The sequence below is a fragment of the Rhinoraja longicauda genome, chromosome 7 (genome assembly GCF_053455715.1).
Source record: "Rhinoraja longicauda isolate Sanriku21f chromosome 7, sRhiLon1.1, whole genome shotgun sequence".
In the NCBI taxonomy this organism is placed as follows: Eukaryota; Metazoa; Chordata; class Chondrichthyes; order Rajiformes; family Arhynchobatidae; genus Rhinoraja; species Rhinoraja longicauda.
Window position 1 is genome coordinate 40,301,959 of NC_135959.1, and position 24,495 is coordinate 40,326,453.

Below are 24,495 nucleotides of genomic sequence, written 5' to 3' on the forward strand. Positions count from 1 at the left end.
AATCCTGATGTTGTTCTGGGTTCAGGCAGTCTCTTTTGTCTTTATTCTCGTAGAGTTGCTGCATCTAGAGGGGTTGGTCTGAGTACTACTTGCCTTATACAGACTGCACATTTTTGTCACTTTCTTCCAAGTTAACAACTCAACTGCTCATTTTGGTGATGTAGGTTAAATTAGTGCAACCTTTCACTGGAAGTTTTAATGGAATAACCATTCTACTTCATTGATTTTTTGTTGTTGTACCATTTCAAAGTGTAATGATGTGAATGAAAGCAGACTTAAAGATGCTTGGGGAACACCAAAGATTTCGCTCTCAATACCTTCTTTGTTTACAGCGGTGAAGGTCAAGTTTTATTTTTCATTTGCTCTATAGAGTCATAGTCATACAGCGTGGAAAAAGGCTCCGTCCCAATTTGCCCATGCCGACTAACATGTCCACCTACACTAGTGCCACCTGCCCACATTTGGCCCATATCCCTCTAACCCTGTCCTATCCATGGACCTGTTTAAATGTTTCTTAAACATTGCAATAGTACAAGCCTCAACCATCTTCTTCGGCAGCTCGTTCCATACACCCATTTGTTAAAAAAAATGACCCCCCCCCAGTTCCTATTAAATTCCCCCCCCCCCCCGTCACTTTAAACCCATGTTCTCTGGTTCACAATTCCCCTCCTCTGGGCAAAAGAGTGTGTGCCCACCTATTACATGTGTTTACCCGATTTATTTCTCTCATGATTTTGTACACCTCTATAAGATCACCCCTCTTCTTCCTGCACTCCAAGGAATAAAGACTTAGTCTGCTTAATCCCTATAGCTCAAGCCCTTGATTCCTGGCAACATCCTTGTAAATCTTTCCTTTCTATTTGACATCTTTCCTAATATTTTATTGTTGACTTAAATAACCTAACATATGCCAGATTGGCGTTTCAAACATATTTGGACAACCATCTTTTCTTTGGTGACCAAAACTGAACACAATACTCTAAATGTGGCCTCACCAACATCTTATGTAACTGCAGCATCTCACAACTTCTATACTGAATATTGTGACTGATGAAGGACAATATATTTAGGTTTAGGTGTAAAATAAAAAGAAAACAACACAGGAGGAACCGATTTGATCCATGGTATCTATGTTGATCAAAATGAGCTCCACGGTTAATTTGCATCTTGCACCAAAAGGTCTAAGGTCTGGCTAGTCACAATTATTTCATCTTTACAACAAAAATATCTTTTAAATGTTGTAATGGGATACCATTTTTTATTCTGACTACTTGTGTGGCTGCGTTCTGATACCATATAGCTACTATGGTGTAAATATTGACCAATTGTAGTTTTTGGCCAAACAGCAACTGTTCTTATCTGTACTGGTGTTGTTTTTTCTTTGCAGTATAAAGAGATAAATTCCTGCCAATTTAATGTAATAATGCTTGGATTATTGTGTGACATGATATGCAAGATAGTGTGGCAAGATATGCAGGGAATGGAAAGATATGGATTATGGGCAGGCAGGTGAAATTAGTTTTACCTGGCATCATGTTCGGCACAGACATAGTGAGCCGAAGGGCCTGTACCTGTGCTGGTCTCGACTTGAAACATCACCTACCCATGTTCGCCAGAGATGCTGCCTGACCCACTGAGTTACTCCAGCACATTGCATCCTTTTTTGTACTGTTTTATGTTCTACGATAACTATGTTTAAAAGAACAAAACTCTGCTCTGAGCTACTGTTCCCAGATCGGAAGCTGGGAAATACACATTTGGGGATAGGTACACAGTAGTTGAGCAACCTTCACAGCATCATTAGTCAGAGTTATGTAATAATATGCTTAACAGAATGCACATACGTCAACTGGGAATGCTGCACAAAGGATCTGACAACTTATGAACTCCAGTGAGCTCCAGAAGCAGTTCATAAAGCAACTGTCTAGTACATTCGGACTCATATTGTGACACTTACTACAGCAGAATGACCAGATGACACAGATGGGACAAACTCAAGCAAAGAAAGGCCTCCTTTGTGTAAGTCCTGGACCTTATTCAAAACCCATTCAAGCAACAAATTGGGAAAATCTGTGCAAGTAACACTACATTTTGCTCTTTTGTTCGGAATCCCACGCCACCATTTGGCAAAATACAAACACACACATTCTGCTTTGCTCATAAATTGCAGTTAAGCAACAAGAATGGTCATATCTATTTGGATTTAAGATCCAGTTTAAACTGCAGTTTAAACAAAAATCTCCATCCTTTGTAACCTTCCACCTTACCTCACACAAATTATGTGACTTGGAAATATCTGGTTGTCCAATTATGATTGTAACTCCAATCTGGCGAATGTTAGGCTATTTAAGTCAATAATAAAATATTGCATGAAAGGTCTTATCATTCAGCATTGCAGATAATTCCATTTTAAGGGGTTCATTTTGATGAATGTAAGTGAAGTTTCACCAGCTTGTGTGTTTTAAGGGTTAAGACAGGAACACAGCTAAAGTAATCATTGCAGCCACCCAACACTACAATCTGCATAGACCAAGGCATTTGTCATCATTAGCTTCAGGACTGACAGTTGGCACCCAGGGTGTCCGATGCTGTAGGAACGGCAATAACAGATCTCTCATCAGAGTCCATCAGGGTTAGGCCTCATCATTATTTAATTTTATTATCTTTTTGCCAATGACACTTGATTGTGAGGTATCCAATCTTAATACAAATGGTACTTTTTTTCAGTAAATCACCAAAAATGTCTTTTAGAATATCTTTTAACACTGCATCATTCCCAACAAAGGATATCATCTCCACTACTGAGTATATATTATAATGTATTTTCTGGAACTCTAATCATATTTTTATTATGCTCACGGAACTCCAAGTATTTAATATTGCAATAAAAATCTATTGGCCTAAACTGTGCCATTTTAAATCTTAGTAGAATAATTATATGAAAGGCACAAAGAAATTTATCAATGTCTGCTGAAAGCTATCTCCTGCCACTGGAAAACTAAACCATTTTAGTAATTTTCTGCATTATTATGTAAACTAGTTTTCTCAAATAAAATAAAATTGTGTTAATGTAAAATCTATGCAAATTCATGCAGTCATTTATCAGAAATGCTGACAACCATTCCATATTGGTGGGGAAAAATCAAACAGCCTCAAGAATGGAGGCAATTAATTATTTTGTATTTTCTGTTCTTCTGTCCTGAGGCACAAAAGTTATCCATCCAGTTAAAAACGCGAGTAAAATAAAGAGGTTTTTTTCCCTTTAAAGACATATGGCTTTTGCTTGCAATAGTGATCACCACAAGGTCTGCAGATGCCCATGGCTAAATTGTAACCCACCGATACTCACAAGGCAAAGCTCCATTAACAGAGTGTGGACAGCAAAAGAAAAACAAATGAAAGAACTGAATTTATATAAAAAGCAGCAGGCTTTTTCTTCAGTGATGCAGCTTTTTGCATCGATATCAGCGAACAATGCACTACTTTCAATTCCCATCTCCTCAGCTTGCTCACTCAACAAAAAGGACAAAAATATTCAGAGTTCCCGTTCCAGTCCCAAAACTCAAAGAAGCAAAACAGATTTAAAACAAATGTATTATGGTGTTCTCCAGACACAAGTAATTTGATATTGAGTTTTCAACTGCAATTTCTGAGAAAACATCTACTATCTAAGACCAAGAAATGTCAACTAAATTCACAAAAGCATTCACTCAGCAAGAATATAGAATTGGCAGACACATCATATCAGCAAGCCTGGGTATATTTTAAATGGATTATTTGAAAGCCTTCAGGGATGGGTTTAACTACAACCTCTTATGCTGTGGTTATTTTGTAACTTATCATTGGAGTATTGTGTTCAGTTTTGGTCTCGCTGCTATCGGAAAGATGCCATTAAGCAGGAAAGAACGTGGAGAAGATTTACGAGGATGTTGCCAGGACCTGAGGGCCTGAGCTACAGCGAGAGGTTGGACAGGTGAGGACTTAATTCCATGGAGTGCTGGAGGCCGAGGGGTCTTATAGAGAAGTATAAAATCATGAGGGGGAGTGGACAGGGTGGATGCACAGAATCTCTTTTGCAGGGTAGGGGAATCAAGAACCAGAGGACATATAATGTGAGAGGGGAAAGATTTAATAGGAACTTGAGTGTCAACCCTTTCACCCGGATGGTGGTATGCATACAGAATAAGCTGCCAGTGGAGGTACTATAACAACATTTAAAAGACATATGGACAGGTATATGGATAGGAAAGGCTTTGATTTGGGCCAAATGCAGGCAAATAGAACTAGCTCAGATGGGGCATCTTGGTTGGCATGGACGAGTTGGGATGAAGGGCTGTTTTCTGTACTGTATGACTCAATGGCTCTATTTATTCAGCACCATCCAGTGTCCTGCGTGTTCCGAACTGCTTCACAGCTAATTAAATACTGTTGAAATGAAATCACTGACGTAATATGGTGAAATAGACTCACTAATTTATGCACAGCAAAACATCACCAAGATTAATTATAGAAAGCCATATAATGAATATTTGGTGTGTAGGAAGGAACTGCAGATGCTAGTTTATACCGAAGATAGACACAACGTGTTGGGGTAACAGCGGCTTAGGCAGCATCTCTGGAGAAAAGGAATAGGTAACGTTTCGGGTCGGAACCCTCCTTCAGAGTCAAATGAATATTTGGCTGTGTAATTGAAAGGCAAGTCCTGGCCAGAATCACAGGAGAACTCTCCTGTACCAAAGTTTCTATTGGAAAGTTTATCACTAAATGAAAGTTTATTTGAGATTGCATTCCCCCAACGGCTTACTGAAGTGTAGGCTATGATCAGTCAAGATAGCATGATGATATTGCTATACAGTGGATACTTTCCATTATAGTTGTAGCAGAAATGAGCATGAGAGTTATTGTCTGGCAAAGTGAAACAAGTTCTGAAATATACTAATTTGAAATTCATTTTTGGACTTCAAAAAAATGTGCTTAATGGGCCCTTCAATTATTGGTTAATTGGAAACATAAATTATACTGCAAACCAATATGAAGCTACTTGTAAATTGTAATGACTGATGATACAATACACAGGGATGCTAATGTGCATGGTTACTTGAATAGATGTAATTCACCATAATAACAACCGTTTCTTCTCCAACATAGTAGCAAATGAGCATACCTTCCTGATTGTAACAAAGTAATACCTTAGTTAAATCAACAAGGAGGCAAAGGAAACAATAAAGACAAATAACTTGTATTAAATAATATTTGTGATTAAGATAAACCAAATTACATGGAACACAGAAAAGCACAGCACAGGAACTGTTCGACAATGTCAGTGCCAAACATAATGCCAAGATTAACTCCGCAATATGAATGTCATGCATATAACTACATTCCATGCATATCCATGTGCCCATCTAAAAGCCTCTTAAATGCCACTATCATCTCTAATTCCACCACAACCCCTGACAGCGTGTTCCTGGCACCCACCAATCTGTATTTAAAAATTTACCCCACATATCTCCTTTAAGCTTTGCCCCATACATGTTAAAGCCATGCTCTCTGGACTCTAACATTTCCAACCTGGGGAAAGATGATTCTTATGGGCCTGTTCTTATGCTGTATTGTTTGTTCTATGTTCTATGTATTGATTCTCCCTGATGTGACTCGATATCAGATTTGTTTGATTCACTATTCATGTGAATTCTTGTTACAGGATGTTTACACGTGCTATCGTTGCTGTTATTGAACTCACCAGACTTTGTCTCTTTTGCATTAAATCATGAAGGGAATAGATAGGGTGATCCATCTAAAAAGACTCTATGCACAGACTTTTACCCAGAGTAGGGGAATCAAGAACCAAAGGACATAAGTTTAAGGTGAGAGGGACAAAATCTAAAAGGAACATGAAGGACAACTTTTTCACTCAGAGGTGGTGGGTATATGGAACGAACTAACAGAGGAGTAGTTGCGGCAGGTACTATAACAACAATTAAAGGACACTTGGACAATACATAGATAGGAAAGGTTTAGCAGAATATGGGCCAAACTTGGGCAAATGGGATTAGTTTTGATAGTGCTTCTAGGTTGGGTGTGAATGAGTTGGGCCAAAGGGCCTGTTTCCATGCTGTATAACTCTGACCTTTTTCAGGTAGAATGATATGAAAAGCTTTGATTGTTGCCAGACAACATGTCTGGCACTGAAAGTGATTTTTTACAAATCGTGCCGTTGGATTGTGGTTATTGTGGAGGATTTTTAAACGGTGAATCAGACTTATTCTGTGCATTTTTAGCTCTGTTCCTGCCCTCTCTTTCCACTTTGAAGCCCATTTCGACATTAATTCAATAACTTAACCAATATTTCAATGTTATTCAGTAATATTTTTTCAATCTGATTGGCTGAGGAAATACAATCACTTGCCCTGTTTACTCAACATTCAGAAGGTTCCAAGAAGACATTGCACCTTTTAGAGAGGACAGAAATAACTTCTACTGCATATTGCTTTAAGGAAAACAACAGCAAGGAATTCATTGGGCAGCACGGTGGCGCAGCGTTAGTGTTGCTGTCTTACAGCACGAGGGACCCGGGTTTGATCCTGACCAAGGGTCCTGTCGGCATGGAGTTTGTACATTCTCCCCGTGACCTGCATGGGTTCTCTCTGGCTGCTCCGGTTTTCTCCCACACTCCAAAGACATCCAGGTTTGTAGGTTAATTGGCTTCTGTGAATCGTCCCTAGTGCGTGTAGGATAGTGCTAGTGTGCTTGGATTGCTGAGGATCCATGCTGTATCTCTAAACTAAATTAAAATTATCAAACACCAATCCAGCTATTATACTTAACCTTTATCCAACTAGTGTATTTCTGAAATCTCTTCTTAAAATTAAGGACAGGAAGAATGACAGGAAGCTGAACCCATCTCTTGTCTCTAAAGCCTCTCTGAATATAACCGTAGCAATATAAAAATATTTAACCTCTTGGGCTATTTGATGTCATGGCTGATCTGTGAGTTAACTCGATATTCCCGACTGTGGCCCATATCCCTTAAGGCCTTTGCTTAACAAAACTCTATCAATCTCAGATTTTAAATGTTGACCTGGCATTAAGTGCTATTTAGGATGGAAGGTTCCAAATATCTCTTACCATTTGTGTGTAGCTGTGTTTTCCTTCTTAGCTCTTCAAAGGTTTGGATCTAATTTTCAAGCTCTTCCCTAGTCCTAGATTCCCCACCTACCTGTTTAATTCCATCTAGCCTCAGAGTCCATTAATGGATTAGACCTTGACTGAACTTAGCTTTTAAACTGCTTTAACCCAGATGTGCTGAGATGGTTGAACTTATAATTTAAAGTAAGCCAGTCATTCTGAGATTAGGTAGTATTGTTCTAGGGAAAAATGCCCTTGGATCCCATGTCAGATAGAATAATTAGGAAGGAGTCACAGAGTCATACAGAATGGAAACGGGCCCTTCGGTCCAACTCGTCCATGCCGACCAAGATGCCCCATCTAAGGTAGTCCCATTTGTCTGCGTTTGGCCCCTATGCTTATACACCTATCCTTTTCAGCTTGTGTGAGAGTATTCATAGGTAAGGAATGCTTGCTCTTGAATATCATGATGGAATATGCTCTCATGTTCCTCTTTTATGAGAATGTCAGTACTAAATGTAGACATCAAAGGATAAAAAAGGAAGTATTCTTGCAGCACATCAATCCTGAAAATAACCAACAGCAGCCTATTGAACAACCTGAATTTAACCTGATACACTGCTCCTTATGTACAAGATCGAGGTGAGCCCTGTAAGTGAAGAGACAGTGAATATTGTGCCTTGCAGCCATACCTGGAGCAAAAAAAGCTCTTGATGTCATATTTGCCTCTGACTGCCATGTCATAAAAATTCTACCTAGCAAAATACCTAGAAAATATTCTACCTAGCAAAACACGAATACTCAGAATTATATGAATAATGAATGGGCTTGATAGACTGGACATGAAAAGGATGTTTCCAGTAGTGGGAGAGTCTAGGAGCAGAGGGCACAGCCTCAGCCTCCTTTAAAATGACGGTGAGGAGGAATTTCTTTAGCCAGACGGTGGTGAATCTGTGGAATTCATTGCCACGGACGGCGGTGGAGGCCAAGTCATTGAGTATTTTTAAAGAGGAGATTGACAGGTTCTTGATTAGTAAGGACATGAAGGGTTATACGAAGGAGAAAAGGGTAGAAAGGGAAAAATAGATCACCTATGAACGAATGGCAGAGCAAACTCAATGGGCCGAATGGCTTAATTCTGCTCCTATATCTAATTATCTTATGGTCTTGCACTTGAATGAAATTTTTAACAGACGAGTCGACAGCAAAAGGTTCACTCACCAAAATGTCTGGTGCTTTGAAAAGACCAGAAAATGTATCTTCAATGTCAAAGAATCAGAAACCAACTTGTCACGAGGTTTTCTGCAGAGGTTGGAATTTATCCTCCCTTGCGTGGAAGTGGTGACAAACTCCATCAATGCAGTTGTGCAGCCAACCATAACAAAGTCACCGAAGGCCAATGCCTTAATTACTGTTGCAACGGAAGCAGGTTTAACCTGAAGTCTCGGTGTCACAGTATAGAGACTCAGAAAAAAAATTATACAAGGTCATCTCGTTGTCACAAAGGCTCTGGCTGCTGCATTATGGCTGCAAATACCAACGCTTGGATACATATGTATCATCACTGCTGGTATTCTACTTTCTACCAGGACTACTGAGGCAGCACCCTGGGGGAGGGGAGGTGGTATCAATAAAGAACAAGCCTTTTTCCTTCCCCAGGTTCATAAGTTCAATGGTTCTTTACTGTCGCGTATGCACTGCACAGTGAAATTCTTTGTGCATAGCTCACGCATGCATGGGTCAACATATTTTGGCGCCATTTGGTTGTCAGCATTCCACCTCCCGTTCCACTGCCAGTGGTCTTGCTGCTGCATGACGGACCAGAATGACCAGGCGGCACAGTGGCATAGCCGGTAGTACTGCTGCCTCACAGCGCCAGAGACCCGGGTTCAATCCTGACCTCGGATACTGCTTGTATGGAGTTTGCATGTTCTCCCTGTGACCACGTGGGTTTCCCCGAGGTGCTCCAGTTTCCTCCTACATCCCAAAAACGTGTGGGTTTGTAGTTTAACTAGCCCTCTGTAAATTTCCCCTCATGTGTAGGGAATGGATGAGAAAGTGAGATAACAAAGAACTCGTGTGAATCGGTGAACGATAGTCGGCATGGACTCAGTGAGCCGAAGGGGTCTGTTTCCATGCTGTATCTTTCAATCAATCATTCAAAATCTTGCTGTCTCTGACACATTGGTGCAGTCTGAAACTGGGTCTTCTTGACCCCCATTTACTTGAGATCTTTCTGCAAGGTTGACTGTAGGAAAATCTGCAGAATTTTCCCAGACACCCTGTCACTGGGATAACACAATACAGTAGTCCAGGACTATCCAGCCAACTCAGTTTGAAGAAGGGTCTTGAGCTGAAACGCCTCCCTTCCATGTTCTCCAGAGATGCTGCCGGACCTGCTGAGTTACTCCAGCACTTTATGTCTTTTTTACTCAACCAGTATCTGCAGTTCTTTGTATCTCGCTATTTAGATTATTTCCTTCTCTCCATTCCATCCCGTCCTACACTGATTCACATTCTTGCTCCTTGGTTTCTAGCCTGTCGAGTGATAGCAAGAAGTCAAGAAGAAGAACCTGAGTCCGCGGGGCTGAGCGGGCATCAGAACCATTGCTACAACATGTTAAAGGCATCCACCCTTGTCACGTTACAGTGGAAGCAAGGGTCACACGGTATGCTTTTAATGCATGGAGTTGTAAACCATGAGATTTGGGATAATCATTGTTGGTTAGTGGGCATCCACTGACTGAAGTGGCTGATATACCTACAAAATGAAATCCACGAGAGTCCAAGTCCATAGCTTCTTAAAAGTGGCAACACAAGAGCGGCACAGTGACATAGCAGCAAAGTTATGTCTTAAGTGATAGGAGTAGAATTATGCTATTCGGCCCATCAAGTTTACTCTGCCAATCAATCATGATTGATCCATCTCTCCCTCCTAACCCCATTCTCCTGTGTTCTCCCCATAACCTCTGACACCTGTACAAATCAAAAATATATCTCTGCCTTAAAAATATCCACTGACGTAGCCTCTACAACCTTCTGTGGCAAAGAATTCCACAGATTCACCACCCTCTGACTAAAGACATTTCTCCTCATCTCCTTCCTAAAAGAAAGTTGCTGCTTTAGAGCACCAGAGATCCGGGTTTGATCCTGACTACAGATGCTGTCTGTGCGGACAGACTGCTGCAGGAATGAATACGCCGTGCCTTGCCAGGATGCTGCCCAATGACCTGCAAGTCATACAGCCCGTGGTCACGCACCATATTGATGTTAAGCACAATAGAAACCCTTTCAGTCCGGGATATGATGAAGTTGACATTCAGTGCCTGCAAAGCAATGAACATGTCCTCAACAGCTCCCTGTCCTGTAAATAAGTCTGCAACCTCTGTGTCCTTATGCTTGTTCCACTCGCTCTCTGTTAAGAGGAAAGGAAATGTAATCAGTTTTTTTTTGTTTCTTAGAGATACAGTGTGGAAACAGGCCCTTCGGCCTACTGAGTCCGCGCTGATCAGCCATCACACCAGTTCTATCCTACACAGTAGGGACAATTTACAATTTATAGAAGCCAAATAACCTACAAACCTGCACGTCTTTGGAGTGAGGGAGGAATACGGAGCACCTGGAGGAAACCCACGCTGTCACAGGGAAAACGTACAAACTCCGTACAGACAGAAACCGTAGTCAGGATCGAACTGGCGCTGTAAGGCAGCAGCTCTATTGCAGCGCCACTGTGCCGCCCCTTTTCTTTTTGTAGAAAAGGTTACAAGCCAGAACCATACATTCATTGTCACAGCCACCTACACCACAACTGCCAGTGTGGTCCTCACCCTGCTCCCAAGAAGCAGATGTGGCTGTGGAGACCGGCACTGTCCAGTGAGGATCTCGGGTAGGGCAACTGAACCCCAAATATCTTGAGCAGATGTAGCTTCCTACTCACTTACTTTGAAGGTCCTCGCTTTCTCAACTCTTCCTATTCCTCCCTTTTCCAGCAACTCGACCAAGAAATCTTTTGCAAGTCCTTTCTTGAGTCATAGCGTCATGCAGCACGAAAACAGACACTGGTACAACTGGTCCATACTGACCAAGATGCTCCAACTGAGATAGCCCCATTTACTTGCATTTGGCCAATATCCCTCTGCCTTTCCTATCCTGTCCAAATATCATAAATGCTTCAACCACCTCCTCTGGAAACTTGTTCCATATACTCAGCACCCTCTGAGTGAAAATGTTACCCCTCAGGTTCCTAATAAATCTTTCTACACTCACCTTAAACCTAAGTCCTCTGGTTCTTGATCCCCTATCTGGGTAAAAGACTCTGTGGATTCACCCTATCTGTTCCCGTCGTTATTTTATACACCTCTATAAGATCATCCCTCATCCTCCTGCGCTCCAAGGAATAAAGTCCTAACCTGCCCCAACCTCTCCCTATAGCTCATGCCCCTCGAGTGCTGGCAACATCATCATAGACCTTCTCTGCACTCCTTCCAGCTGAATCACATCCTTCCTATCCATCCTATTGCTCGTGGGTTTAAATCCTGATACTCCCTGTCAGCAGCCATGTGGAGTCCCTTCACCAAAAGGTTTGCAATGGTTCAGGGAGCTGCTTGCCACCATTTTCTTAAGGACAATGAGAGATGCTGTCCTTGCCACAAATGCCCAGATCCTCAAAGAAATTAATCAATAAAAACCTTACACTAACCTGTATCTTGTTTCAGCAAATCCAGTGTAGCATACCACATTTTCAAAGGAACGCATGGAATCGTATTTTAACCAGGAACAGAGCACATGCTAGAGTTTTATTTTCTACACTAATGAAGAAACTTGCAGATTCTAAAATCACCTCCAGATTTCAATGGAAGAATATCCATCATCCACCAGTCTACTTCAGTATTGTGTTTCTTAAATATGCTGAGTGCAAAGATGAATATCAGCTGAGGAGAAAAAAGGGCTTCCCGCACTGCTTCAAGGTACACGGATAATAAATGAATCTGATCATCTGCAGACACAGATTCATTACCGGGGATCAGATCTATAATGTGACCACAAATTCTCAGTAATGCAGTATTTAAACTATAACAAATGCACTATAGCTTTAAACATCTTTGACCTGACGCAAGTGTGGCAAATTAAGAGGTGCAAATCTCAGAAGTAATCACAGTCATCTTATTGTATCGGCGGAAATGCATTGGCTTGGTGAAAATGCTGAAAGAATTATCTAAAGTGGTCTGAGGAAAAATAGTAAAAGGTAAAGAATGTCTGCACATATGCCTTGGATTCAGTGGAGAACACTCAATAAATCTCTGTGTATTTAATTTCAATTTTATATTGATATTCTTTCTTGGACTACCCACTGGTCTTCCTTTTGATGTAGTGAAATCACTGCTGAAATAAGTAAGAGAATATCAACCACCTTATAAAATATGGTATTTTTCAGTTGCGTTGTGACAATTCAAGCAAACAAGCTTCCTTTAATGGTTTTCAATTCCCACAAAGAGCTATATTTCCTGTGGTTGGCAGGATGACAAAGTTAACATAGTATTAATGCATTTGAAAAACTGCAATCCAGAAACCAAAACGTTCTACGTGTTCACCCTAACAGCACAGGTAAATAAATTAAGATTTGGTTACTATCTTATTCTTCAATTAATAAAATATGCAGATATCTTAAAAATGAAACATGAAGTGAAGTTTCTTTCATTTAAAGTAAACAAATGTGAACAAATGAACTGGTACAGTTTCTTAGTTTTTTGAGTGAAAAATTCCACTTTATCAATTTAATGCAATCATTCTTTTGCCTTCTTTGTGCCAAATATCTCGCATAACAAACTGTACTAAATGAGAGAAAAATAAAATACTGGAGGAACTCAGCAGATCAGGCAGCTTCTGTGAAAGGAAATAGACAAATAGCATCTCGGATCAGGATTCTTCTTCAAGGTCCCAACCCATAATGTGGCCTGCCCATTCTTCCCTGACCCGCTGAGTTCCTCCAGCAGTTTCTTTTATCACTCAAAATTCCAGCATCTGTAGTCTGTTGTGTCTCCATGGCACTACCCAACACACCATTAGAAATATGTTGACACAAGGACTGCAGATGCTGGTTTACAAAAAAAGCTACAAAGTGCTGCAGTAATTCAGAAGGTCAGGCAGCATCTCTGGAGAACATGGATAGGTGACATTTTAGGTTAGAACCCTTCTTCAGACTGGTTCTAGTCTGGCCAGTGGTGGGGGAGGAGAGAAAACTGGAAGAAAGGAGGGGCAGGACAAAGTCTGGTGAGTGATAGGTGGATACAGGTGAGGGACGGTTTTGATAGGCAGAAATACACAGAGCTGGATGTACCCTAGTAATTATTTGTCTTCCCAAAAGAAACTGGTTTAAATTTAAGTCTGGGCCTTATGTGCAGGTACTGAAAAATGCTTAAGTCAAAAAGGATATTGGCAGTTTCAGAACACCAACTCTGTCAGTTCACTCTGACATACCCCTCACAAGGAGTCAGTTATTCAGGTCAATGCTTGCACAGAAGTCCTGGACTTTGCTTCCACTTAAACAGGTAAACTTTTATTTAGGATGTCAGAATTTGCCAACAAGATGGATTCCTCAGCAATTACACTGGGGAATCAGTTCTTGAATTCTACACCATGTTAGGCTACATTAGAGCAGAGGGGTGGGGAGGTTACATTCTTTTAAAAGCATTAAACAAATCCAAAATAATAAAAAATATTTACAAGCATTTTTAAACCTATTCAGATATATCTATTTAATTTAATGCTATTTCACCTTATAAAAATGTATTTAAGTTGTAGTATTTTTTAAATATATATGAACAGGAGAGGAAATCAATTTCACACCGATCATAAGACATGGGAGCAGAATTAGGCCACTCGACCGAACGATGATCATGGTTGATCTATTTTTCGCTCCCAACCATATTCTCCTGCCTTCTCCCCGTAACCCTTGAAGCCCTCACAGCTTTTTAACTAGAAGTATATAGATCTCTGTTTTAAACACATTGACCAGGTTTCGACCACACTCTGGGTAGAGAATTCTAAAGTTTCATCACCTTCTGAATAAGACTTTAGCCCAAATCATAACATTGTTTCTAGGTAAGAAAGTCCAAACTGTACACAATGTTTCAGGTCCAGTCTCTGTAAGGCTTCTCCAGGACGTCATCGACACGGAAGCCGCCCGTCTGCTGGTTTGATTCACCTCACGCAGTACCGAGAGCACGATGGTCAAATATAGACGACATAGTGTATGTTGTCCAGACCCAAAATGTCACATACCCACATCCTCTAGAGATGTTGCCCGAACCACTGTTATTCCAGTGGTTTCTACTTTGTTTTCTTAATACTATGTTGTCAACATATAGTAGATAACATAGTATATAGTATACTATATATATAAATGTGTGTGTGGATATATATATATATATTGTAGACAACAGATTTGTGAGTGTGTGTTTGCTGTCTACTAAAGTATATGTTGTAGAAACATAGAAAATAGGTGCAGAAGGAGGCCATTTGGCCCTTCGAGCCAGCACCGCCATTCATTGTGATCATGGCTGATCATCCTACTATATGTCTACTATATGTCTATATATATATATGTACACAACATGTACTCTACTAGGCAGCACATATAATGGACAACATATATTATAGTAGACAACATACACATATAGCAGACAACATGTGTCTTAGTGAATAATACACACATATATGTATATATGTGCATGTATATATATATATATATATATATATATATATATATATATATATGTGGTCTGCTATAGTATATGTAATCTACTGTATATCGTATATATATTTATATTTAGAAATATATATTTAGAAATGTATTGTGTGTTTGTGCATGTTTGTGTGTCTATTATGTGTTGTTCACTAAATGATTCAATGGTTCCTTTATTATCACGTGTACCAAAGTAAATTAAAATTCATTTTTTTGCATACAGAGCGGTAAGATTATTAGTAGGGAAAAAAACAGATGCTGGTTTAAATCGAAGGTAGGCACAAAATGCCTGAGTAACTCAGCGGGTCAGGGAGCATCTCGGAAGAGAAGGAATGGGTGACGTTTCGGATCGAGACCCTTCTTCAGACTGATGTCAGGGGAGGGGGTGGGACAAAGATAGGATGTAGTAGGAGACAGGAAGACTAGTGGGAGAACTGGGAAGGGGGAGGGGATAGAGAGGGAAAGCAGGGACAACCTGAAGTTAAAGAAGTCAATGTTCATACCGCTGGGGTGTAAACTACCCAAGCAAAATATGAGGTGCTGTTCCTCCAATTTGCACTGGGCCTCACTCTGATAATGGAGGAGGCCCAGGACAGAAAGGTCAGATTGGGAATGGGAGAGGGAGCCACTGGGAGATCAGGTTGGTTAAGGCAGACTGAGTGGTGGTGTTGAGCGAAACGATCGCCGAGCCTGCGCTTCATCTCGTTGATCTAGGGAAGTTGACATCTGGAACAGCGGATGCAATAGATGAGGTTGGAGGAGGTGCAGGTGAACCTCTGCCTCACCTGGAAAGACTGTTAGGGTCCTTGGATGGAGTTGAGGGGGGAGGTAAAGGGACAGGTGTTGCATCTCCTGCAGTTGCAGGGGAAGGTACCTGGGGAGGGGGTGGGACGGGTGGGAAGGGACGAGTGGACCAGGGAGTTACGGAGGGGACGGTCTCTGCGGAAAGCAGAAAGGGGTGGAGATGGGAAGATGTGGCCAGTAGTGGGATCCCGTTGGAGGTGGTGGAAATATTGGAGGATAATTTGTTGTATGCGATGTCCGATGGGGTGGAAGGTGAGGACAAGGGGGACTCTATCCTTGTTACGAATAGGGGGAGGGGGAGCAAGAGTGGAGCTACGGGATATTGAGGAGACCCTAGTGAGAGCCTCATCTATAATGGAAGAGGGGAACCCCTGTTTCCTTAAGAATGAGGACATCTCCGATGCCCTAGTATGGAACACCTCATCCGAGGCGCAGATAAGGCGTAGACGGAGGAATTGGGAGCAGGGGATTGAGTTTTAACAGGAAACAGGGTGGGAAGAAGTGTTGTCAAGATAGCTATGGGAGTCAGATAGCTATGGGATGCAGTAGATGTCGGTCACTAGTCTGTCTCCTGTGATGGAGATGGTGAGATCCAGAAACGGTAGGGAGATGTCGGAGATGGTCCAAGTATATTTAAGAGCAGGATGGAAATTAGTGGTGAAATTGATGAAGTCAGTGAGTTCTGCATGGGTACAAGAGGTAGCACCAATGCAGTTGTCAAGGTAGCGGAGGTAGTGTTCGGGCAGGGATTGTTCGACGTACACTACAAAGAGGCAGGCATAGCTAGAGCCCATGTGAGTGCTGCGCCTTGGATTTGGAGGAAGTGGGAGGAGTCAAAGGAGACATTGTTAAGGGTAAGATTTTTCTCCTGCAGCTTTTATATTTATTTCAGACAATACCGATATATCTTCCCAAATCTTTCTTTAAAAAAATTGATTCCATTGTTACTAACTTTATATAGGACTACAAATGTCACCGAATACATAAACGGCACTTGTACAAATCCAAAGAGAATGGAGGACTAGCTTTACCCAATTTTCTTTCTTACTACTGTGCAACGAATATTAAAACCATAATCTTCTGGTTGGATGGTTCATACCAACAGGCCAATTGGCTAAAAGTGGAAAGAGAAGATTGTTTGCCTTGTTCCATAGGCTCGATTGTCCTGTCTCCAATAACCCTGAATAAGTTAATGTACGATTATAACCCTATAATTCATGGTACTATTCGTATCTGGAAACAGTTGAGGTTCAGTCTTAAATTGAGAGACATGTCTCTCCTCCTTCCCATTGCAAATAACCCCTCTTTTAAACCCTCTACTTTAGACGGTGTCTTCACCCAATGGAAGAACAAAGGAATTAATACTGTGGGAGACCTATACTGGAAGGGAACTTTTTCCTCCTTCCAAGAGTTGTGGGTGAAATACGATTTGAATACGAATACTTTTTTCAAATATCTTCAGGTTAGGGACTATGTGAAAACATACATGCAAGACTACAACACTGCAAGTCCAGATAAACTTGACGAATGCTTGAATAGACATGCAGATACAGAGAAGTTAATATCCTACATTTACAATGTTCTTCAAAACATCAACTCCCCATCATCTGAGGTTTACAGGCGTGCATGGGAAGATGAGATGGGTCAACACATTTCCAATGATACATGGGACGAAAGCTTATAACATATCCATACTTGCTCCTTAAATGCCAGACATTGCCTGATACAGTTCAAAGTGCTGTATAGGTTATACTATTCAAAAACCAAACTGAACAAAATTTTCCCCAGTGCTTCTCCTCTTTGCGATAAGTGTCAATTCCAAGAAGCCACTTTAATCCATAGTTTCGTACTATGTACAGAAATAGAAAGTTTTTGGACGGAAATATTCAACGTTTTCTCCAATATACTGAAAATTCCATTAGAGCCAGACGCAAAACTGATAATACTGGGAATATCAGAAGCATGTAGTACATTGACTGTTTTTCAGCGATGCTTTGTCAGCTATGGACTAATATTAGCAAAAAAACTCATACTTAAATTCTGGAAAAGTGTGGAAGTTCCTCCAGTGAAGATGTGGATTACAGAAATGACAGACACATTACATTTAGAGAGAATTAGGTTTATCTCGAATGACAAACTGAAGCAATTTTTAAAAATATGGTCACCTTTTATTGATTTTCTCGAACAATACCATATTTGAACACAATTCAAAATCACTCGTAGGGCTGGGTGAGCGGGCACATGGGTGGGTTGTCGGGTATATCTCCCCTTTTTTCATTTTTATTTTTTATTTCTCTTTTCCTTCTTTCTCTCTCTTTTTAATTAAATGCCCTTTTTGAAAAGTGTTAAAATTGAAGCTGTTCATAAAGCTACAAAATTGTCATGTTTTCTTCACACAAATGCATCCAATAAAACATAAATTTAAAAAATAAAAAATAAAATTTTTAAAAATAGTAAAGAGGAGGGAGTGGGGGCCTGGAAAACGGAAGTTATTGAGGAGACGGAGAGCATGTGAGGTGTCTTGGACATAGGTAGGGAGGGATTGGACCTGGGGGAATAGGATGGAGTCGAGGTAGATGGAAATTAATTTGGTGAGTCATGAACAGGCAGAAACAACGGGTCTGCCAGGACAGTTCTGTTTGTGGATTTTGGGGAGAAGGTAAAATCGGGCCTTGCGGGGCTGGGGAACGATAAGGTTGGAGGCATTAGAGGGCAGAGAGCCGGAATTGGTGAGATCAGTGATGGTGTTAAAGATTAAGGCCTGGTGCTCGTCTGTGGGGGTCATGGTCCAAGTAGGAGGAGAAGTCTGAGAGTTGTCGTCTGGTCTCAGTCTGGTAGAGGTCAGCGCGCCAGACTACCTCCCTTGTCGGCGGGTTTGATAACTAAATCAGGGTTGCTGCAGAGTGAGCGGAGGGCTGTACGTCCAGGAGGGGAGAGATTAGAGTAAGTAAGGGGAGTGGAAAATTTGAGGCGGTTGATGTCCCGCCTGCAGTTAGAAATGAAACGGTCTAGTGAAGGCAGATGGCCAACCCGGGGAGTCCAAGAGGAGAGGTTCCGCTGGAGATGAGAGAAGGGGTCATCATTGGGTGGTGAGGACTCCTTCCCATGGAAAAAGGCTCGGAGGCGGAGGCGACGGATGAAGAGCTGCACATCGTGGCGGACCCGGAACTCGGTGAGGTGGGGGCAGAGGGGAACAAAGGTGAGGCCCCTGCTGAGGACAGACCGTTCGGTATCAGAAAGGGGGAGGTCAGGGAGGATGGTGAACACACGGCAAGTGTGGGGATTGGGGTTGGATGAAGGCAAGCGAGCAGATGGAGGCCGTGGGGGGGTGGTTGGTTTTCAGAGAGGAGCAAGGGGGCATGAGGACCATTGTATGGGTGGGGAGTAGCTCGGGCCATCTGGCTTAAGGGGGAAGGGGAAGACCCAGTGGAACCCCTACTGAAGTTCCCTGTAAGAAGGGGGGGGGGGGAGCAGTAGTACCCAGCGGAGTCAGACCACGGGGTGTTGGACTCTGGCTCGTGGGGACTGTGGGCCCGGCGCTGAGTCTGGGACTCAGGTAAGGCGACAGCTGCGGCCCGCTGGTGGGCGGCGGAGTGACGAGAGTCGGCAGAGTCACTGATGGAGTCGAGGAGGGTCGGCAGAGTCAGTACAAGTACATAATGTATAGAACAGCCCACAAAGTCTATATGCAAGAGTCGCCAGGTTTTGGCAACATTTTACAGTCCCAGCTGCAGCTGGCTAAAACGGCCCGTTGCAGCCATTGCCTCCATCCGGTCATCCGGCGAACCGACGTCCCTCTCCACACCCGGCCAACTTCAACCTTCGTGCCCTAAGGGTGCCTCCGGGCACTGACCTTGAGAGTGCGGAAGATAAGTCACCTGGTTCCTTCTTACCAGCACTATGTCCAGTGTCCACCGCCGCTGCCATCTCCCTCAACCTCCTCTCCGGTTCCCGGTCTTGAGAGCGAGCAGGGGCCGGGCTCAGCGCTTCCCTCTCCCAGTGCTATGGTGGGGGAGCCAAGCCTGCTGTCAGGGCATGGCCGTGGCTCGCCGGTACCTTCAGCTGCTTCTATATTGTATATGTTGTCTGCTATAGTATAGGTTGCCTACCATAGTAGATGCTGCCTACTGGAATATAAGTTGCCTACTCTATGTAGATGTTATCTACTGTAGCCAAACAGCTAGAGCTCTAGGGGCTAGTGGAATCAAGGGATATGGGGAGAAGGCAGGCACAGGTTACTGATTGTGGATGATCAGCCATGATCACAATGAACGGCGGTGCTGGCTCGAAGGGCCAAATGGCCTTCTCCTGCACCTATTTTCTATGTATCTGTATCTATGTATCCCAGCTGTGGTACTGAACTATAGCACTCTAGAACAAGCCCCATCTCTTGCTAAGCTAATCCAGTGTGGTTACAACACTGACGTCTATCCGACAATGTGGAAAATTGCCCAGAATACCCTGTTCATAAAACCTAGAATAAATCCAATCTGTCCAAGCAATCTTTTCTCAATCATCAATAAACTGATGGAAGCTGTCATCAACAGTGCTATCAGCGGCATTTACCAATAAACCATGCACCAATTTAGCACCAATACACAGTTGGATTTTGCCAGCATCACTCAACTCTGGGCTTGCTCCAAGCAAGGATCAAAGAGCTCAATTCCAGAAGTAAAGTGAGAGTGATAACACTTGATGTCAGGGCAGCATTTAACAGTGTGATGTCAAGGTGCCCTGGTAAAATTGAAATCAATGGGGAAAACACTCCCATGGGTGGAGTTAGATCTTGCTCAAAGGAGATTGGTTGTGATTGCCAGAGACATTCAGGACAACACTGGAGGAGTTCCACAGGACAGTGCCCTATGCTCCAACTATTTCAGAAGATTCATGCCTGGCTTTCCACCCGTCCTAAGGTCAGAGATGGGGATATCCATTGATGAGTACACAATAGACACAAAATGCTAGAGTAACTCAGACAGCATCTCTGGAGAGCAGGAATGGGTGACGTTTGGGTCTTCAGACCAATCTTCTTACACAATGTTCCATTCCTTTGCAACTTTTCAGCAAATCATGCTACCAATGTCAATTTGCAACAAGGTGCAGACAACATTTTGGCATGGGTTGATAAGTGGCAGGTAACATTTACGTTACAATATGACCATCTTCAGCCTAAAAGAATCTAGGATTGGGCTTATTATTATCCTGTGTACCAAGGTACAATGAAAAGCTCTGTTTTGCATGCTATCCAAACAGATCAGATAATACTATGCATAAGTACAATCAAGTACAATGGGTAGAGTGAAACGGAATGCAGAATATAGTTCTCAGCATTGTAGCACGCTAGTTCCATAGAAAAAGTCCAATGTCGGCAATGGGGTAGAGGTGAATCGGACAGTATCCTAGCTTATGGAAGGACCTGTTCTGGTCAGGGAAGGAGCTGCTCCTGAGTCTGGTGGTGTGTGGTTTCTGTTAAAATCCTATTTTAAATGTTTTAACCTCAACCCACAAATATCTCCACGTGACCTATCCTGGAGGTTTAAAATTGGTCCTTTCCTTTTTGCAACAAGTTTAAAAGTTGAGACATATTTTTGGATTAGTAGGCACTATTGAACTTTTTCATTTTATTTAAACAACTTTATTAATATTTTTTTAATTACTATATAGGAATTCCTCATCCAAATATCCTGTCTTATGAAAACAAATGCACATAGTTGATAATGCTATAAATATTGAGATAATTCATGGTTAATTCAAAGATGTTTAATCAAATGCAGATCCCCTATGATGCTAATAACTTCCTTGGAATTAATGTATTTTTAAAAAACAGGTCCTGTTACATTGGGAAAATATTGGTGTGAATTTTATAAACATTATTATAAAAAATTGGGGTGGAGAGGTAGTGGTTAAATTATTGAGCTGGTAATCCAGAGGCCAAAGTTCAAATTCCAAATTGGTAGCTGTAGAACTAAATTCAGTTAATATTCTGGCATTGAAAGAAACCCTAGCCACGAGTATAGATGACCTCAAAAATCTTTCAGGTTCACTAATGTCCTTTAGGGAGAAGATCTTACGTGTGACTTTAGACCCATTGAAGTGGTTGGCCGTGCTAAACCCTCTGAAGTGAACTTGCAAGACAGCAGTTTAAGAGCATTTAAGAATGGACAATAAATATCTGCCTTTTCAGCAAGGATCAGATCCTGAAAATAATAATTTAAAATAAGTATCAATCTCAAGACATAATGCTATGTGCATATAATGTAACTTCTGCGAAATAGTTAATCCTAATTGCAGCAACTAATATAGCAAGATATTACAAATTCAATCTATTAATCCCTTGCAACTGTGGGAATTCTTAAAACAAAAGCCAGTGCCAATTACTTTATCCTAATTTCTGGAAATGGCTTTGTACTGGAAGTGAAGTGGTCGATTCCACAAGTCCAAAACTTAACCTTTCTTCAGATTTGAAAAGAATAGACATTTCATGTGCATATGATGTCATGTCAATACATACTCATGAAGAGATTTTTTTCCCTCCTGGGGAGAAACTAAAGAAAACAAAATACATATTGCTGTTTCTTTTGTTTGATCTGCTGTATTTGCCTCAGTAAATGAGTCAGGTGGTGTGCATTTGCACTGTAGTTTGGAACGCAAACCATTGAGTCCTGTTTTTTTTGCATGTAGCTTGATTTCTCTCATTTCTAGTAACTCCTTCATTCCTTCCTCTACCTCATCCTAGTTTGCCTACTAGTTCCACTGTTCACATCCTTGTATCCCTGTTGTTAGCACATTCTTCCCCAGCCAACGATGGGCCATTATGGGCTCCACCCTTCCTGAGGTCATCTATTTCCGGCCCTATTTTGTTCAGGCCTTCTCTATCTTTCAGTGTGAAGAATGGTTCCAAACCAAAACATCACCCATTCCATTTCTCCAGAGATGCTACCTGACCCGCTGAGTTACTACAGCATTTTGTGTCTATCTTTGTTCTTATGTTTGCCGTGTTCACAATATAGAAAACAATATGTAAAACTGGAACTTAATCTGTTGTGATGTTGAAGGCGGTTTGTTAATGTGCCCAAAGAACATGATGCCAAAATTGATACCAAAGATTCATTTATCTCCTCGGCTGAAGATTTTAAGTCATGACATTTGTTTCAAAGACATATGTGTTTGCATGGAAGATAGCTTGGGTACTACATTTTAAAATGACAATATTATGCATTTTTTAAAGAAATCAGTTCTTATGGTGTTGAGCATATTTTACATGTAAGGATGTAGGAAATGACTCCATATTAAGGAACTGATCATGTAATGATTGAAACGTGCACCCTATTGACATCATTGCAATATCTCAATGCTACAGATAAATAGCTCCCTGAATATCACACACACACACTTAAGTCATTATTCAGTGGATAGGCATCCAGAACACAAAAAAATTAAAGCTAATTATATTTTCTCTTTTACATTAGGATTAAGCAACAAACCATTATTTCAAATTAGACAACTAACGTACCTTTTCGTTCTAATAGCCAAGGAATCGCTGACTAAATGCACCAACATGAATTGGAACTTTTATACTTTAATTGTCAAAAATATTTTACTGACTTATTTTTGTATAAACTGGGTGGGATAGGTCGAACAGACCTTGTGATTAACATAGCTGATAATCAATCATACAACAATACCAGTGAAACACTGCCCTAGTGGCTAATAAACTGCAAGTATTAAAAACCAATTGCATCATTATTTTTAACAATAGAGCACAAAATACTTTTAAAAAATTTAAATCTAACAATGTACCGGTGATTTACTTCAATTCCTATGATGATAGACTCAATCTGAAATGAATTAAAGTATGATTCAGCAACTGGTCCAAGTGACAAGATAGCTCGGCCAATAAAAGCCATTTTTTAGATTGATACATTGAAATGAGTCAAGAATTTCTATGAGTCCTTACAGGTTCTAGCTGTAGAACAGTACTTTAGACAATTTTCAGGCAATCACAGGTCAATCTTTTTTCTCATGGAGTCCCAAAGCTAAAAATTGCAGGAATATGATACAAATTTATAAAATAAGATGTGCAATGATTTGCATGGGCCACATTAATGAGAAGCTGAAATTATTCAAAATTTGAACTTGAGGGAAAGGGATAGAGTAATAAACAGGAAAATGGCACACAGGATAGAGATTAAAAATGAGAGAAAGGGAACAAAAGCAAACTGATTTTTTTCAGAACACTTTTTGTTACATCTTTTTTATCATTTTGAACATAACAACGTGCATGTTGAAACCTTATGGTGTGGCCATACGGGAGAGACTGAAATGTCTCTGAATCTGACAGCAATGATTACTGAACATGATAACAAACACAACACTGGCCATAAATCCATTTTTTCCATAGATGTATATTTTCTTTAATCAATTCAATTCTTGACTTTTCCTGTTGATAGAAAATGAAATGACTGCTATCCTGTTCCATCTTTCACCGCCTAAGCACTGTCTCTTAACAAATTTAATCAAACATGTTTACAAACCATATACATTTCTATAAACAGAGCATGATGCACATTTTAATATTTAGAATGTGGGGGGAGGGGGGAGGCAAAAGACCAATATTACAGGTTATATTTACAGAGATACCTATATGCACTGAATTAAAATGCTTCCATCCATCTTCGGCACCAGAACATGATATGTTGTACTGATTTTATACCATTACACTTCTTGCTTATGTCAATGCCCAGAAGTAAGACTCTTACAGCAATTTCACTAAAATGGTGCACATTATGGTAAAATGTCTACCTAAAAATTAACTAAAA

General features: G+C 41.1%; 1 protein-coding gene across 1 annotated transcript in view; it reads right to left on the reverse strand.

Moving 5' to 3' along the window:
• The window catches only part of nbeaa (neurobeachin a), a 449,617-nt gene that overhangs the window by 119,425 nt on the left and 305,697 nt on the right, over nucleotides 1-24,495 (reverse strand). The window contains exons 39-40 of the mRNA XM_078403202.1: nucleotides 11,969-12,157; nucleotides 10,389-10,543 (exon numbers count right to left, since the gene is read on the reverse strand). Coding sequence (XP_078259328.1) covers nucleotides 10,389-10,543; nucleotides 11,969-12,157 — 344 coding nt within the window. The remainder of the gene's footprint in view (nucleotides 1-10,388; nucleotides 10,544-11,968; nucleotides 12,158-24,495) is intronic.